The 18,945-nt window shown below is 42.1% G+C and overlaps 1 protein-coding gene across 2 annotated transcripts in view; it reads left to right on the top strand.

Annotated features, from left to right (window-relative positions):
* LOC111230479 (sarcoplasmic/endoplasmic reticulum calcium ATPase 2-like) overlaps window positions 1-18,945 on the top strand; it is a 52,012-nt gene that overhangs the window by 11,647 nt on the left and 21,420 nt on the right. For both annotated transcript variants that reach the window (XM_022757230.1, XM_022757229.1), the window contains exons 7-8: window positions 12,327-12,465; window positions 17,751-17,917. In XM_022757230.1, the coding sequence (XP_022612951.1) occupies window positions 12,327-12,465; window positions 17,751-17,917 (306 nt within the window). The remainder of the gene's footprint in view (window positions 1-12,326; window positions 12,466-17,750; window positions 17,918-18,945) is intronic.

Here is an 18,945-nt window from a genome sequence, read left to right as displayed (position 1 = left end):
TCAGATTTTTGTTCTTTTCCCAATGTTATACCGTTATATACTGTGGTTTGATCATGTTCATGCTATTGATCATCTTGGGGGCGGGAGGGGTGTAGAGGGCGACCGTCAAGTGGGATGGAGACTCCTGTGGCTGATGCGTGGTTCTCTTTTAATGGAGGGGGGATACCTCTTAGCTTTGCTTGTCCCAGGACACTTAACGCCTTTGAATGGTTGTTATCTATTTTTGTTACTGGGGGGTTCCGTTTTGTATTGGGATTTGATTAATCGTTGGGGGATGGATCTTTACTGACACGTGTATTGTTTTACTGGACTTGTATTATAATTATAATCCGGCCCTTTAGTATGTGAACAATAGATCTGTTGCTGCCCCACCAGTTATCTCAGCTACACTAGTGTACACGAGTGATCTTAAAAAACAATTTCACTTAATGTGAAGGGCATTAGCCATGTCATCAAACGCCAGAAAATTCTGTCTTTCCTTAAGAAAGAGAAATGCGAAGTAGCTTTTCTCCAAGAAACCCACCTTTTTTACATGGAGCATGTTAAATTAAGGAGGAGCTGGTTGGGTCAGGTGTCCTACTCTTTCACAACTCAAAAAGCAGTTTGGTTTCATTTCTCCTACACCGTGCCCTGCCCTTTATCCTGGACAAAACAATAACATAATGAGGGGCACTATGTACTCTTGTCTGGCTAGCTGTATAGTAAGTATGTTATTCTTGGATAGATTTATGCCCCAAACATACATGTATATGAGGTCTCTTTTATACCAAAACTACTTTGGCAACATTTTCTTCTCCATACATACTTCTGGGAGGGAACTGTGTACTTAACCCGAATATTAATATGTCTCCCTCCTGCTCTACTCTCTCGAAAAAAAGTGTAAAAATTTGTGAATTTCATCACTTACACTTGTATGATGCTTGGAGAACATTACATTTTTTTCAATCCCGCACAAGGTCTTCTACAGAATAGACTATTTTCTTTCTTCTAGAGTGGTTTTAGACAGGATAGTGAACTGTATAGTTGGCATTCGGTCCCTCTCCGATCATTCCCCTATTAGTATTACTATCTCCCCTGACTCCTGAACCCTACTTTACTAAGTAATAATACCTTTGTTGAGTACATTACTACAGATTGGCAGCAGTTTATCGCTGAAAATAATATGGCAGGTATTAGCTCTTCTACATTGTGGGAATCTGGAAAGGCATACTTATGAGGGGCAATTATATCTTTTATGTCAGCGCAGAAAAGGGATGCTCTTAAGGGACAATTGCTAAAAAAAACTATACATAATCAAGAGACTCAATTCAAACTATCTCGCAGTGGTGCTCTGACAAAACAACTGGATGCAGTCTGATCTCCCTTGAATCAGCTATTAACCAAGAAGGCAGAGACAGTAATTTTTTTCGCTGAACACAGGTAATTTGATTCAGGCAACAAGCCCAGCCGGTTACTTGCTTGCCTTGCTCATGGCAAAACTGAACCGGATGTCATCCCCTCTCTTATTGATAAAAAAAACCTCTATAGCTCAGAGTGCACATCCACTGCCGAGGCCAGAGTGAAATTCCTTGATAAAATTAAGTTTCCATCTCTGTCTGATAAAAACAATTTTTATGCAAACCAATTAGTAGGGATGAAGTCTCAGATGTCAGTACTCTCAGGGCAGGCAAGGCTCCGGGGGCTGGATGGTTTCGGCCCTGAATTTTACAAAAAGCTCAGCAAGGTCCTGGTCTGCCCCTTGATGGACATAGATTTGGATTTGTTTGGTAGGGGTTGTCTTCCTGCTACTTTAAACTTTGCAAATATATCCTCCTTTGTAAATATGTCCTCTTGAAGAGAGGTAAACCTGCAGATATGTGTGGTTCCTATAAACCTATCAGTCTAGTTCATCAGTTGACAGCAAGCTACTCTCAAAACTCCTAGGGGCGTCCCGGTTGCTCACCTGGTAGAGCGCATACCATTAGGACTCAGTCCTTACCGCAGTGACTTGGGTTCGAATCTGACCCACTGCCCTTTGCTGCATGTCATCCCCTCTCTTTCTCTCTCCCCATCCTTCCTGTTTCTCTCTCACTGGTACTCTAATAAAGGCATAAAAAGCCCGAAAAATAGTAAAAAAAAAAAAAAAAAACTCCTTGCTAGGGGGCTAGAGAATTTGTTGCCAACTCTTATAAATTCAGACAAGGCAGGCTTCATTCATGACCACTACTCAACCAGCAATGTCAAAAGGCTTTTGAACATTATACAGTTTTCTACTCAGAACAAACAGAAGGCACTGGCTGTCTTACTTGATGCTGAGAAGGCCTTTGATAGAGTCGAATGGGACTACCTGTTGGACACACTGCAAAGATTTGGACTTGGACTGGGGACTTCCTTAAATGGATCCAAACTATATATTACTCTCCAACAGCCACTGTCATTACTAATGGACAACGCTCTGAACTCTTTCTGACAAGAGGTGTCCGCCAGGGGTGCCCACTTAGCTCACTTCTCTTTGCTTTAGCCTTAGAACACTGGTGTTAGGGGTATAGTGATAGGAGACGTGGAGCATAAAATCGCCCTGTATGCCGACGATATTCTTTTGTTGTTTATGCTGGTTGCAGACAGAGCAGGCCTCGACAAAATCACAGGTATCCTCCTTCAGGGTGGGCCACCAGAAGCATTGGAGAAGGACATCTTGAGTTCGCTGGGAAGTTGTGGGCCCATTGCAGCACCTCCAACCTCAGGGCTTGTGGGACATACAGGCGATTAGGCGGGCAGGCGCTGGGAGCAGGTTGACCCTCAGTGGCGAGTCTCTCCTCTATGTCCCAGGTCAGGGTGGCGATGACACAGGGAGAAGGAAGGATGGTGGCAGACCCCTCAGCAGAATCCTCCCCCTTCTGCAACTGCTGGGACAGGGCGTCAGGCTTGACGTTGCGGGACCCTGAAGAAGTCCACTGGAAGGTCACTTTGGAGGAGGTGAGAGGGGTGGCCACAGAGCTGTAGTTGCAGATGAAGCGGCGGTAGAAATTGGCGAAACCCAGGAAGTGCTGCAGTTGTTTGCAGGAGTCAGGAATAGGCCAGGAGGTGACGGTGGAGACCTTTGCCAGTTCCATCTGCACACTACCTTGTGTCACGAGATACCCCAGGAAGGAGACGGATGAAGCATGGAACTCACTTCTCACCTTTTACAAACAGGGAGTACTCGAGGAGACGCTGGAGCACTGACTGGACATGATGAACATGTTCCTCCCAGGTCTTGGAGAATATAAGGATGTCATCGAGGTAGACGAAGACAAAGCGGTTGAGCATGTCACTATGCACATCATTCACCAGAGCTTGGAAGATGGCAGGGGTGTTGGTGAGTCCGAAAGGCATTACGAGATATTCGTAATGCCCCGTGGGGGTGTTGAACCCAGTCTTCCACTCATCCCCCTCTCTGATGCGGACAAGATGGTAGGCGTTGTGAAGGTCAAGCTTGGTGAAAATGGGGGACCCCTGAAGCAGTTCAAAAGCTGATGAGATAAGAGGCAGAGAGTACCGGTTCTTTATGGTGATGTCGTTCAAACCCCGGTAGTCGATGCATGGTCTCAGAGTCTTACCTTTCTTTCTTTCTTACCTTTCAACAAAAAAGAAGCCCACCCCAGCTGGAGATGAAGAGGGGCGGATGATGCCTGCAGCCAGGGATTCATTTTTGTAGGTCTCTGTGGCCTTCTTTTCAGGGGCGAACAGGGAGTACAGACGCCCCTTGGGTGGTGATGTGCCAGGCAGGAGATCGATGGTGCAGTCATAGGGCCAATGCGGAGGCAGAGATGTTGCCTTGGCTTTGCTGGACACCCGGCGGAAGTCGTGATATTCTGGGGGCACCCCGGAGATGTCATGCGGGGCCCTGGAGCTGGGAGTGTAAAGTGGTGAGGAAGCTTGCTTCAGGCAGGACAGGTGACAGGAGGTGCCCAACTCTCGGATGGTCCCTGTCTCCCAGTCAATGTTGGGGTTGTGCCGACACCAGAATCTCCTGTTACTGGTGAGCCTCGGCTTTTACTGGGCACTTGGAGACAAAGTGACCAGCCTGCCCGCAGTACATGCACAGCTTAGACGTTCCCGGTCCTCTGGGGTGAGAGAGGTGCGGCCCAGCTGCATTGGCCTGGACTCCCCCTTCTGTTGCCCTGGGGAGGATGAGGGACTGGTGGAGCCCCCTCGGGAATGGACAGACGGCAGACGAAGAGGGATCTCTTGCCGCTTCTCTCGTCTGCGGGCCTGGATACAAAGATCGATCCATATGGCCAGCTCGATCACCCCGTCCAATGTGGAAGGAATGTCATGGGAAACCAGCCCGTCCTTAATGTAGTCAGCCAGACTGTGGAGGAAGGCGTCACAGAGGGCTGCAGAATTCCAGTTGCTCTGGCTGGACTTGGTACAGAAGTCGATAGAAAAGTCGGCCACCGTCCGGTCTCCTTGCTGCATACCCATAAGCCCTTGTGCAGTCTCTCAGCTGAAAGCCCCCAGGCCGAACACCTTGCACAGCTCTCCGGCGAACAACTGAAAAGAAGCGCAGGCTGGAGATTGTCTCTCCCACTCAGCAATGCCCCACAGACGAGCCCTGACCGTCAGGTGATTGATAGTGAAGGCCACCCTCGCCTCCTCAGTAGCGAAGGTGCGGGGCTGAAGGGAGAACAGCAAGGAACAGTTAGGAAAGGACCACAAGTCTCTGGGTCTCCATAATAGCGTTCCGGAGTTCCCACCCGGGGCTCAGGGGCATCTCTGGGCGAAGGAGAAGCTGGAGCTGGTTCTGGTTTGAGCAGGTGAGGGCATGGGAGCAGTGGGCTGACTCAGGAAGGTTGTCAGTTGCTGCATTTGCACTACTAATGCAGCTAGCGTCTGTCCATTAGCCCCCAGCCACCTGTCTAGCTTCCGAGGCGGCAGCGGGCATCATGGCCTCATGCTGCTGGAGAACGCCCTCAATTTTCTCGAGGCGTATCGGGTGTGGGATTGTGTGCTGTGTCCATTTCTGGCCAGATTGTACTGTAGCGGGGTGTGGTAGGACCCAATTGCAGCACAACCAAACGAGTGAATAGTTGGTAATGACTTTTATTGAAGAACTAGCAGAGATATTGCACACAGGTGGGTATTGGGGATAGAGGAAGGGATCCGGGGCTGGAGATGCCGTGTTGCGGAGCAGGGGAGTGGAGCGGGTTGGGAAGGCTCACACACACAGGGACGAGTTGGTAGGAAGGCAACTGTACCATTAGGGAGCAGGCTGGTGACATGGTCGAGGGTGCAGAAGGACCAGAACCAGGTGTGCAGTCAGCGGGGCAGATGAACCAGGAAGGAGCAGGCAGGCGGGTAATCGGAGTCAGACGAAGGATCGGGAAAACAGCAGGGAAGCACTCACGTTGCAACGTCGGAGCTGGAGCACGCCAAACAGCCACAGGGACAGGCAGACGGGGGCCAGGAAGCGCACAGGCAGAACTCATGGTCGGGGACAGAAGGCTGAGGCGTTTACCGGGGCAGAGACGAGGCAGGATGGTTAGGGACAAGCAGAGTCGATAACGGGAAGTCAGTCTGGAGATGAACACTGGAAAGTCAAGCATGATACTAAGAACAATCTGGCAAAGAGCAAGTGAACCGCGGATGCATATATACTGGCCGGATTGGAGATAGAGTGCAGCTGGGGGCAACAGGTGAGGACAGTGAAGCCGATTAGGAGGTGTGGCAGAGTGGAGAGTGCGACAGAGGATTAGCAGGCTGTGACACCTTCACTTTTCATGTGTACAACGAAGTGTAACACCTCAGATGCCTTCAAGGAGACACTGCTCATGTGTGCAGTATTACTCCAGTTTGGATGGTACATGTAATTTCCCCCCTCAGTATAATGAGCCAGGCTTTGACGGAAAAGACTGAGATTCTGACAGAATCAGAAATTCTCAGTGTGACTACTTAGAGTCTGAACACAGCATGAAGTGACGCCTAATACATTGGCTGACATCATACAGTAAGACTGTACATACAAAATTGTGTATATATATATCTATGGTAAGTATAACATACGTCAGCTCTAGCGTATTACCGTAGACACTTGGTATTACAGATGCAGATGTAGGTTCGCCCACGTATGAAATGAGCCTTAATCACTTATCATTGAGTAGCAAGAACGAAAAACAAACATATACCAACAGGTAAGTTTTAGGAATGTATATATTATTGGCACGAAGAGAATAACAACATATAACAACAATAACCAATGTTTTGCTTCCTGTTCTTAAAAGAGTCACTCATCCTCACATCACTTATATATCCATTGACTAGTGCTCACTTGGTTATAGGTCTATTTAGAGTTCAAGTCTATCCTAAATGCACTATAAAGACAGACCTCTTTGTGTGTAAGTGACACCATTGTAACCTAGGTGCACATACCAATGCAACTTAAACACAATTGAACAATAACTCAAGTATAAACAGTCTCCCTTTTCTTTCCTTTCTCAGTCCAGTGAAAGGCTGAAAATGTGCAGTCTATGAATTGTATCCGTCAGTGTTCTGGCAATGATCAGTCCTACCAGGATTTCTGATGGAAGCAACAGTTCAACTCTTTCAGATCGTCTCTCCAATTAGCTTGGCTCACCACAACCACTGCACTCTACCACCACTATTGTAGTGCAGAACAGCAGCAGAAGAGATCCACTCAACTCCAAAGATTTCACATCCAACTCAAAAAGGGTGACAACAGGAGGAAAAAAAAACCCAGCCTTAGTGGGCCAAAAAGATGGTTAAACATACATCCTCTAGACACTTAACAATATGATGATAACTACTACAATTACACTTATTTATGTAGCTCCCTTCTTTAGTCCTCATTAAAATCAACATACACATAATTAATAATTAGTATATACATACATACACACCTGTAATTTCATCCTCCTCATTTAACACTTCACTCATGACAGATTCAACTAAACAACTCATTCACAAAAATTAATAATGAAATTCACTCGCCAGAAACTTCCCTATTAACCATACTGTCCTCGCTTGTGAATCAGCATGGCTCACACACCCAGATTTCTGTCCACGTAACAGACAGGTGACATGGCAATAGAGTAGATAGCATTTTTAATATCTATTTCACACACAGCCAAATCTTGTTCACATGCATGCAGCTAGTAGATTTCTGCTAGCAAACATGCCGGCTTACAGTAGGTCAAGTTGACATTGCACGATAGCAGATTTTTGATTGCTCTACCTCAAAACAGGAACTTTTCCACTTATCCAGCTAGTATCCTCAGGAACAAAGTTAAAGACCACTTTCTCCAGTGTCATGAGTGACACAACGTGCCTCTGACTATGATCTCAATCGTGGCAGAAGAGCGAAAGAGGAAAAAGGAAAAAACTAGACGATGCTGGATACATACCTCCAGTAAAAAGAGCTCCGATTGTAGGATAAAGTGTATGACCCTAGTATCGCAGTTGTAAGCATGAAATCTTTTAGCGCTATTCTGTTCCAATGTCACTTGAAACTCCTAAATATTTTTCAAACATAGCACATTTAACATGAGTAATACATTTCTACCTTAATGAACTATTTTTTAATATTTAACTGTTAACTTATATTCACTAATTTTTCAACCATAAACCATTGTTTGTTTGTATTTTGTTTTCTACTCGTAATTCATTTCCTATATAGAAAATATGAATTCAGCCATAATAATTAATTTCACAGTTAAGGCGTAGTAACATGGGTTACATAAGCGCCATCTGACATGCCTCAAAACTTATATCCTACAGTCTGACTACAAGGCTTTTATTTGAGCCATTGGAAAAAAACTTTTTATCACTAGTATCTCACACTGTGTCGGGGCCTTTAGTGAAAGGTAATATGTCCTGTAGATGTAAATTGAACGGTTTAACATACCTAGGCTTGGGCAATATACAAAACTTAATAACTCGATATAGTCCAGCCCAAATATTGCGATAATGGAAGTGTTAATAGTTTATTTTCATCAATTAACAAAATGCAGTGAATGAACAGAAGAGAAATCTAAATCAAATCAATATTTGGTGTAACTACCCTTTGCCTTCAAAACAGCATCAATTCTTCTAGGTATACTTGCACACAGTTTTTGAAGGAACTCGGCTTATAGGTTGTTCCAAACATCTTGGAGAACTAACCACAGATCTTCTGTGGATGTAGGCTTCCTCAAATACTTCTGTCTCTTCAGTAATCCCAGACAGACTCGATAATGTTGAGATCAGGGCTCTGTGGGGGCCATACCATCACTTCCAGGACTTCTTGATCTTCTTTACACTGAAGTTAGTTCTTAATGACATTGGCTGTGTGTTTGGGGTTCTTGTCCTGCTGCAGAATAAATTTGGGGCCAATCATACGCCTCCCTGATGGTATTGCATGATGGATAAGTATCTGCCTGTATTTCTCAGCATTGACGACACCATTAATCCTGACCAAATCTCCAACTCCATTTGCAGAAATGCAGCCCCAACTTGCAAGGAACCTCCACCATGCTTTACTGTTGCCTGCAGACACTCATTATTGTACCGCTCTCCAGCCCTTCGGTGAACAAACTGCCTTCTGCTGCAGCCAAATATTTCAAATTTTGATTTATCAGCCCAGAGCACCTGCTGCCATTTTTCTGCACCCCAGTTCCTATGTTTTCGTGCATAGTTGAGTCGGTTGGCCTTGTTTCCATGTTGAGGTATGGCTTTTTGGCTGCAACTCTTCCATGAAGACCACTTCTGGCCAGACTTCTCCGGACAGTAGATGGGTGTACCTGGGTCCCACTGGTTTCTGCCAGTTCTGAGCTGATGGCACTGCTGGACACCTTCCGATTTCGAAGGGAAATAAGCTTGATGTGTTTTTCATCTGCTGCACTAAGTTTCCTTGGCCAACCACTGCGTCTACGATCCTCAACGTTGCCCATTTCTTTGTGCTTCTTGGAAAGAGCTTGAACAGCACATCTTGAAACCCCAGTCTGCTTTGAAATCTTTGTCTGGGAGAGACCTTGCTGATGCAGTAATACTACCTTGTGTCTTGTTGCTGTGCTCGGTCTTGCCAAGGTGTATGACCTGTGACATGAAACTGTCTTCCACAACCTCGCCTTGGTAGCAGAGTTTGGCTGTTCCTCACCCAGTTTTAAGCCACTGACACAGCTATTTCTGTTTCAGTTAATGACTGTTTCACCCTACATGTGAAATTGATGATCATTAGCACCTGTTTGGTATAATTGGTTGGTCATACACCTGACAATAATCCTACAAAATCCCTGACTTTGTGCAAGTGTATCTATGCTGGTTTGAAGGCAAAGGGTAGTAACACCAAATATTGATGTGATTTAGATTTTTCTTTCGTTCACTCACTTTGCATTTTGTAAATTGATAAAATTATTATTTATATTTTTGAAAGCATTCTTAGTTTACAGCATTTTTTCACAACTGCCTAAAACTTTTGCACAGTACTGTATATATACTGTGTATATATATATCTATATATAGATATATATATACATATATTATATGTATATATTATATTATATATTATATATTATTATATATTATTATTTGATACTATCGAAGCCTAAACGTATCACACCTTTTATAGACACAGCTGATAATTAATCCGTGTCCTGAAATCAGCAGATGTTTGCTCGCTGTTTCATTTTCAGTGTTGATTTGATTTTATGTGTGGTGTGTATCATGCATCATATACATCATATCAGCATCAAATGTTTTTTAAAAGTCAGCTCACATGCACTATATCATCATCACCATTGTCATCTAGTATTAGCTGATTCTGAGACAATATGACTATGACTGTTTTTGTACAGCAATTATATTTCACTCTATCACTGCTGACCCTTGACAAAATGAGGCTACGTCCACACTTTTTCTACTTTTAATTCTGCCATCCACACTACTCTGGAGTTTGGGAGCCGCTGATACAGAGAGTTTTGGAAACTCTGCTGGTTATTTAGAAAACTCTGGGGTTTTGTTGTAGTCTGGACGGACAGAAACAGAGACCTTTGGAAACAATGACGTAGACACCCCCAGCTAATAGTCTAATCAGCTTCGACCACCAGTGGTGAAAGCTACATGAATATCAAATTACAAGTGTTACTGACCTTGTTGTTTTTTGCTTGCAGCTGTTGAGTTAGAGGAGTTAAATCTGTGGAGTTAAATTCTTCATGTTAATACTACAACTGCCTTTGCTGTTCCTTGTTTGTTGTATCAGCAGAATAGACAATTTGCTTCCTGTTTACACTGGCTCACGCATGCCCAGCCTATGTGAATGGTGCCACATGTGTCAGTGCATGCATGAACGAGACACTGTAGGTCTAAACTAGTGTTGGTCAACAGAATAAAAATGTCATGTATTAATAAACTCCAGTTTTTATAAAATCGTCTATGGTATGACTGAAAATCAAAGAAAAAGGAGTCGTAGTCCAGTTTTGTTCTGAGACACTGTCCACATATGGGACAGCAGTGTTTATTGTTTGTTACTGTTTTGGTCTGGTGTTTCCTGTTGACCTAGTTTTGGTTTTAACAAAGGACCAATATAAGCAACCACAGTTTTTGAACGCCTGTCGGATGTGCCTCTGTCTCTGGGTGCAGGCTCTGTGCCCATCATCTTCTCTGCGTGGTGGCGTGATGTTTGGATGATGATTCAATGCTGACATGGATGATGAGAATCAAACTGGATGTAGTCTGCGTAGACCACATAATCATAAAGGTCTCGCCCTTAACAAGAAGTGAAAGAACCATTCAGACCAATAGAGAAAAAGCCTCAGTGAAAAGTTTTTATTGACATTCAGCTCATGTAAAGTGAAGAGCGCTAAATGGTTCAAAGATCAGCAGTTAACTGTCCAAGATATAAAAAGGTCACCAAAAGTGACAAGTTGACCAGTAACAAATATTTGAAACCAATATGCCAACCCAAAGCTACTTCTGTATAAGGACACTCACCAATGCGTCCAGGTGTTTCTATTCATTCAGTGAATGTAGGTAAATAACAGAAACGCCTCTGTATACTGTAACACAGCTCCACACACTATGTCCTCCACAATGATCATCAACAACTGTCTAAAACTATTTTATTACAAATTGAAGATTATAATCTTCATGAAGACGGATTAACTGCACGACTGTTTTATTGAACTACATGAGTTTTATCTACATGTTCCTAATAAACTGACAACTGAGTGTATATTAGTAATTATCAGTTGTATGTACAGACTGCAAAGAGCCTGACTGCAATTAATTGGTTGATTTCAGTGCTGTTCTCACCTGTGGACTGATTCACCTGGTAACCTAAAGATATTCTTTAATTTAATAGTATTATCATATATTACTATTATCAACAAATAAGATGTTTTACCCTTCCCCCTTTTAAAATGTAATACGCTTACTCAGAGACAGTTTAACTGAATCACTTTGTACTTTTATCTGAGAACATTTTTACACAGGGATTTTATTTTTTTTCTGCTGTAGTAAAATGTCTTTTCAGTAACAGCAGTCAGTGGCCATTCACGTGGTGACGTGCTGCAGTCAGTGTCTGCATTATCAGTCAGGCCGATAATCGGTCAATCCCTACCCAGAAACACTGAGACGTTAAATTTGAGGAAGAAAATACACATCCTTTAGTATAGACTGGCTAGCACCTAGAAACAACCCTACAACCCCACTGAGTTAACTCCTTGATCCTTGATCAAGGAGATACCACCTTCCTTGTTATTCTCCACCACCGTCTGTCTTCCCCTTACATCACCAACACTTCATTGTCTTAACAACATCTTACTAAGCAACATCTTACCTGTAAGTTAATTCAGTCTAGGGGCCCTGCCTGCCCTATCCATAGATATGCTGATCCAACCCCCTACCCCCTACCCCCGATAACGTGAACCAAGGTGCTACACTACTCTTGATAAACATTATCTTTTGTTATAAACTTCCTTTCCTGTCTGACCAAATGTCTGTAACCCCAGGTATATGCAAATACAGTGTCCATTCCTTTGTCTTTCTCTGTATAACTGGGCCCCTGCCCTACACTCGGGGTCAGTCTACTGCCTCAGACCCGCTCTGTGTCAGTTGGCTCACCGTATCCTGGGATACCATTAAACTTACTTCCGTACAGCAAACTTCAAACTAAGGACTTGAGTGAATTTTCTTCAACAAATTACATGACGTTAACCAATAGCTGGAAGAATTGAGGTCTTCATTGACCTGGTACGGTGGTAACTACTTCAGTTGTAAGCTGTAATTTTTGCTGTTTAACAATATGCACCCAATATGCAGCTTCGTAAAAAGCAACCATCTTATGCACTGTATCTGCCTGTGTCGTCATCCAGGAGCGTAATGCAGAAAACGCCATCGAGGCTCTGAAGGAGTACGAGCCAGAGATGGGCAAGGTGTACCGCCAGGACAAGAAGAGTGTCCAGAGAGTCAGAGCCCGAGACATTGTTCCTGGAGACATCGTGGAAGTTGCTGGTAAGAAGACAAATACCACCACAAGAAGCATCATCATCCACATCACACACGCAGTAGTTGATGACAAAATCAGGGGGTCACTCTGATCCTGAGACAGTGCAATGTGCAGTTTTACTATTTCACAGGTATATATAATCTCAAGGTAGATGTCCATGTGTTGTTTGATTATAAAGCAGGTCTAGGGTTCTATATTAATACTGTGAAAGTATCAAAGTGCTCAGTCCACAGAGAAATGCACACAGCCTGTATTCAGAAACTGAGCCTTACAACCAGTAAAACCTGTAACTTTGTGATGTCTCAACAAAAAAGTCACCAAGCACCATCCACCTGGACCTACCATCCAACCTTGCAGGATTTGATTTCTCTGAGTCTTAACTTGAATCTACTATATTTGTATTCAGTCACTCAGAAAACAGTCAGCCAATCAGAAGAGAGACTCAGAGCCTCCTCTCCTCTGATTGGCTCACCGACCTGTTGTTACTAGAGCTCCAGAGAGAAGCCTGAGAAAGGAGATGTAAAACTACATAGAGATGGTTTTTGGTTCTTAAAACTACAAATATAAATTAAAACCACAAATATATCTTCTTATGGATCAACACTTCAAACAAAACACTGGAGAAGAGGAAAATATGGCACTTTTTAATCCTTTGAAAGTGATACTGCACTCATCATAGTCTTGAGTGTCAAATACTTTTCCTGTGAGCTGTGTTTGTATTTTAGATGTGAAAATATCAACATACAGAATCCCACACAGCAGCTGCTGCATCATGTAAAACTAACTCAAAAATAACTAACTAACTCAAACAACTGTTGGTCTCATCCCATTGGTTGTAAAGAGAGAAAGTTCAGTAGAGATAGATAGATAGATAGATAGATAGATAGATAGATAGATAGATAGATAGATAGATAGATAGATAGATAGATAGATAGATAGATACTTTATTTATCACCTAGGGGAAATTCATGAATGCAGGGTTTGGTGATAATTGTCATTTCAACATGTATTTTTATTACAGTAATCAAGAATCAGTATCACTGTTGAGTAGGGCTGAACAATTAATCTAAATATTATGAAAATCTCAATACAGCCAAGTGCAATATATTATACTTTATGATAAATGTAAAATGTGTCACAACAAACCATAAATGAAGCCTCGTGGCGCTACAGAGATGCCTACAAATCATATTCTCCAGATGTACAGGAACATGTTTGATACAAGACCCAGCATTTCATAGATAGATACTTTATTCATCCTGAAAGAAATTCAGGCAGTCGGCTGCACACCACACGCATACAGAAAGTAACCATATAAAAAGACCCAAAGCTAAGCAGGTGAAACAGGCAACAACAACAATCATAAATAAAATAAGAAATAAAATAAAATAATAAAAAGCTACAACTATGATGTCATATCTGACCAGGAGGATCTACACTGTGACTCGAGGAGTAGTGGTTTAGGAGCCATTAATGATGGAAAACTTGAGCCCAGAGTTTCATGTTTTTTCCATAACTGATACGCTGTCGCTATTGTCTGCTGTGCTGCCATGAGCATGGAAAGACCTTCCACTGCATGATTGTTTAGACATGGCTGAAATAACACTGTGGCTTCTTTGTTTACTTGTTCCTGGCAAACATCATAATCTGCGTGCCTGCCGCTGCATCTCTGCCCTCTCCTCTGGCTGTAGCCATGGAAACCCAGTGAGAGGCACACAAGGCCTTCATGGAAAATATGCGATTGGAGTGCATCTAAAAGTAGCAATCCCAGAAGGCTGTGGGGTATAGATTGATGACGAGAGCAGGACGGTGTGAACGTTTAGGAAATCTGTTTCATCTGGTCAGAGAACTTTTGAGCACCGCCATCTTTGAGTTTTAAGGTGCTTGTTTATATTCAGTGCTGTGGTTGCCGTTGACAACCGTGAGCAGAGGCATTATGTTTTCAGGTAGTTCATCCACCTGTGCCATTCATTGTGAATGTGATGTCTCAGTTACACCTTGAGGGAATTTCTTCAGATCTGGTACAAACATTTATTAGGACTCATCGATGAACTGATTAGACTTTGGTGATCAAAGGTCAAAGGTCAAGGTCACAGTGACCTCACAAAACACATTTTTGGGATGCAAGTATAGGAATCATAATTATGACACAAATGTCTAACTCGATAAAATGAAGTGATGACATTTTATATCCAAAAGGTCAAAGGTCAACTTCACTGTGGAATCACAATGTTCTGTAAAAACCTGTTTTTATTAAAAATCCTTCAAAGTCTTCACTACAAATCAGTTGCGATGTCTCGAGCATAATAATTGATGCAAATTCAACCAATCACACCAGTCCTTGCGTAAAACCTTGATGAACGTTATAGATGGATAAATGAATGAAGTGATTCTAAAGATCAGCTCTACCTGTGATTAAGACATTATACAAAAAAAAAGTAACAATTTTTGCAATTTTTATTTTCTCCCGCAGTTTCATTGCAAAACAAAACAATCCCAAAAAAGCCTGTGAAATCCTGGAGAGACTGACATATGTTGTATGAGTCTTAACAGACATGGATGTAAAAAAATTTCTGGTTCACCACTGATTTGTCACTAATGGGATCAGTCTCATTAGGAGATAGAAACTATTACCTGGTCAACAATGTTGCTTTCAACATCTCTCAGAGTTTTCACCAACATTTATCTGAGCTCTTCTCTGGTCAAAGACATGAGACCAGATCCATCCTCATTCTACTGAACATTCAACAGCTGAAATCACTCAGTGTTTGTATTTGAGTAAACATGGTGAGATCCGTTGTATTCACAGATAAGATCTATACACACACACACACACAAATGTATCTTGACCTAATAAGAAAACTCTTCAATCCTCCAGATACCCTGTGCTATTTTAAGATGCTCAGAGAGAGGAAACAGGGTTACGTGTGTGTGTGTGTGTGTGTGTGTGTGTGTGTGTATGTGTGTGTGTATGTGCGTGTGTGTGTGAGATCCAGTGCCCCTCTGACTGTAGTAAAAGTATTGGTCCTCCAGAGCGTGGGAACTCTGTGACACTGTTCAGAGCTGGAGGCTGTGTTCATGTTAATGTGACCCTCTCTTATTGTTGTATTCTCTCTCATGTAACAGAGTCTGTCTGGGTACAGCTGTACATTTTTGGATTTAAGCTGCCAGTAACTTGTGTTGGTCATGTGGCTTCATATTAATTACTCAACTACTTCCAGTATAACCTTTGTGTTTGTACCAGCTCTGATGTGTCCTATATGAGACAGACCTGTTTAAGTGTCCTGGTTCCAGACAGTATAACGTGTGTCATTACCACTAAATTGATATTTAAATTTTTAGATATCATGGTTAATATTAACACTGGTGTATCATAACACCCCAAACTGCTGCAGTAATACATTTTATTTTCATGAAAAGTTCTGTATTCTAGAGCAGAACTTTCATCGTCTCCAAACTACCTGACCATCCGGCTGTCCATCCATCCATCTGTCCATCTGTCCATCCATCCATCCATTTTCTGACGCTTATCTGGGGTCGTGTTGCAGTGGCATCAGGTTAAGAAAAGTAGTCCAGACGTCCGTCTGCCCAGCAACGTTTTCCAGCTCTTCCCGCAGGATTCTGAGGTCTTCCCAGACCTGATGAGATACAATATATATAATCTCTCCAGCATGTTCTGGGTCTACCCCGAGGTAGACATTGCCTGGAAGACCTCCACTGGGAGGCGCCCTAACTGAAAAACAATTCACAACGTTGATAGATACCTGAGGGGTTTTTCATTTTTAATAAATAAATGTCCCTAACCCTCATTTAAATACATTTTGTTTAATTAATTAAACATTAATTAGACAACCTTTCTAAATCAATGCTTTTACATTAAGTCCAATAAAACTGACTTGAGGAAGGAAGGTCTGCTTCAGGTCTCTCTGTCAAAGGTCTCTTTGTCGCTTTAACAGGTCTCATAATGTTAATATCTTCTTAACTAGTCACTGTAATGATGAGAGAAAGCACAGATCTGATGTGTCAGTGCACCTCTCAGTCTCTCCCTCTGCTCTCTGCCTCTTTCTTACTCACCGACCTGTATAAACAGTTTATGAACAGCTCTGCTTCTCCAAAAGAAAGAATGCTAACCTTTCATGTGCAGCCATCTGTCCTTGTGTTCATTAAGCAGATTTTTATTATTGATCTATTTTTACATTATACATGGGAGTTGTTCACCACCATTACCGTAAGCTTCTCTCGGTTTGAATTCCTTCAGTGTCAGTGGTTCAGGAAATCAAACAGACCCGGTGATTCTAACCGTTAAAAACACTGAATAAAGCAGTTTCACATTTAATGTCAGTGTTTGAGCAACGCTGTACGGAGGACAGAGACTCAGGGAAGAGTTGGAGCTGAGATTCATGCTAACCTTTCTTTGGATTGTTTCTCTAATAATTTATGAACCAGATGTTCAGCAGGTTTTTACCAGCAGCTGAATTATCCACAGAGGTGTCCTCCTCTCCATAACAAACACACCAGGAGATTAAAACCAGTAGAAACACTGAAGAAAGCAGTTTGACTTTAAAGATCAGTGATTCGCGGCAGATCACTTGGTAGAGCTTGTACCACAAAGGCTTAGTCCACATGTCATTCCCTCTCTCTCTCCCTGACTTTCCTCTCCCTCTCTCACTGTAGTGATTTAAATAAAGACAGAAATGGACAAAAACAATCAGTGATTGACCGACAGAGTGACAGTTCACAGGATAAAAGCAGGTCTGACCATGAGGAGCTTTATAAACCAATAAAAGATGTTTAAACCAGGTCTGAAGCAGACAGGCAGAGACTTTAAAACTACTGCAATGTGTTCCCTCTTTATGGTCTCAGTCTCAGTCAATGAGACATGATCACAGGTCACTGAAGACCCATGGGAATACCAGGTCTGAAAAGTGCCTGAATTCTAAGTGTCTGAATACTTATGTCAATGTGATATTTCAGTTATTTTTTCATGCATTTGCAAAAAATTAAGTTTTTACTTTGTTATTATGGGAAATTGAATGGAGACTGATGAGGGGGAAAAAATTTTTTATGCCTCAACGCCAGCTACAGTCAGAGCCAGAGGCATATTATTTTCAGGTTGTACATCTGTCCGTCCCATTCTGGGAAACATGATATCTCAGTAACACCTTGATGGAAGTTCTTCAAATTTGGCACAAACATGTGCAGAATTTAGTTAAAACATCATATTTGTCCTTAAACTAAATACAATAAAACAGAATGAAATCAAGATTTTTTTTTCTTTTTCCTTCCTCAGTCGGTGATAAGGTACCAGCTGACATCAGGCTGACCTCCATCCGTTCCACCACTCTGAGAGTGGACCAGTCCATCCTGACGGGGGAGTCTGTGTCAGTGCTCAAACATACAGACCCTGTACCAGATCCCAGAGCTGTGAACCAGGACAAGAAGAACATGCTCTTCTCTGTGAGTCTCAACAATCACGGCTGTCACGTTACACTTTAAGGATATTTTTGTTATTGAACTTGTTGAGTGAAACACCCTGTGGTTTATTAGGAAATTATTTTTCCTTTTTAAAAATGAAATAGTATTTTTGTGAGATGTTTTGTCTACACTTCACACTAATGTTTGAAGCTGTAACTATCAAACATTTCACTTGAAAGCTTCTTTTCTGCTACAGTAGTTACTGATCCTTAAATTTGATTTCTGTATTTCCCACGATATGAAGGTTTTAGTTGAATTAAGTTGGTTACTTTGAAAAACATACGAGTAAAACAGTGGTAACAGCTGATATTTCTCCACATGTTGAGCAATGAAGGTCACTGATATCTGAGAACAAATCTTGATCTCCACATCTGTATCTAAATAATTATCTCCTCTTCTAATAAATGTCTCCACACCTCGGTAGAATATTAATTGCTTATCCACTGAGGAAGTCACTGAGTCTGAGTGAGCTCTGTAGCTCTTAACAGAAAAGCCTTCGAGCATTTATCTGCTCAGGGTTACAGGGTAAACGTTCTCCTAAGAGCAATGTCTATTTTCTTTTAGAATATGTATATTTTGAATGTCAATATATACACAGAAAGTATAGTTTAGAGGGTAACTAAATTCTAACAAGCTACATCCTTGTTATTATAAAGCTAAATGTAAAAATGCTTTAACTGCTACATAAATGTTAAATAACATCTTGCTTTTTAGAACAGTTTGATTATTTTCAAATTGATGGGACAAAGAAAAAAAATTTAATTATCAATGAAATTGATACACAACACAAAAATCCTGTTACATACATTGAAGTGATGTAAGATTGGCACAGATGCTTATTTATTATCTCATTGTGTTAGATGTTGTTGTACATGTTTTCTCATAAATCTAAAATTAGCAAGACGACACTGTTCAAAATCATTGATGCCAGTGGGGGAGGGGCTTCTTACCCCAAATCAGCATGGGCGTCTTCCCTCAAAAATCCAACTTTCATTTATTCCGAAAAAAGT

This window comes from Seriola dumerili, unplaced genomic scaffold (assembly GCF_002260705.1).
Source record: "Seriola dumerili isolate Sdu_G_001 unplaced genomic scaffold, Sdu_1.0 BDQW01000267.1, whole genome shotgun sequence".
NCBI classification, from domain to species: Eukaryota; Metazoa; Chordata; class Actinopteri; order Carangiformes; family Carangidae; genus Seriola; species Seriola dumerili.
This window is presented reverse-complemented; position numbering and strand designations above follow the sequence as displayed.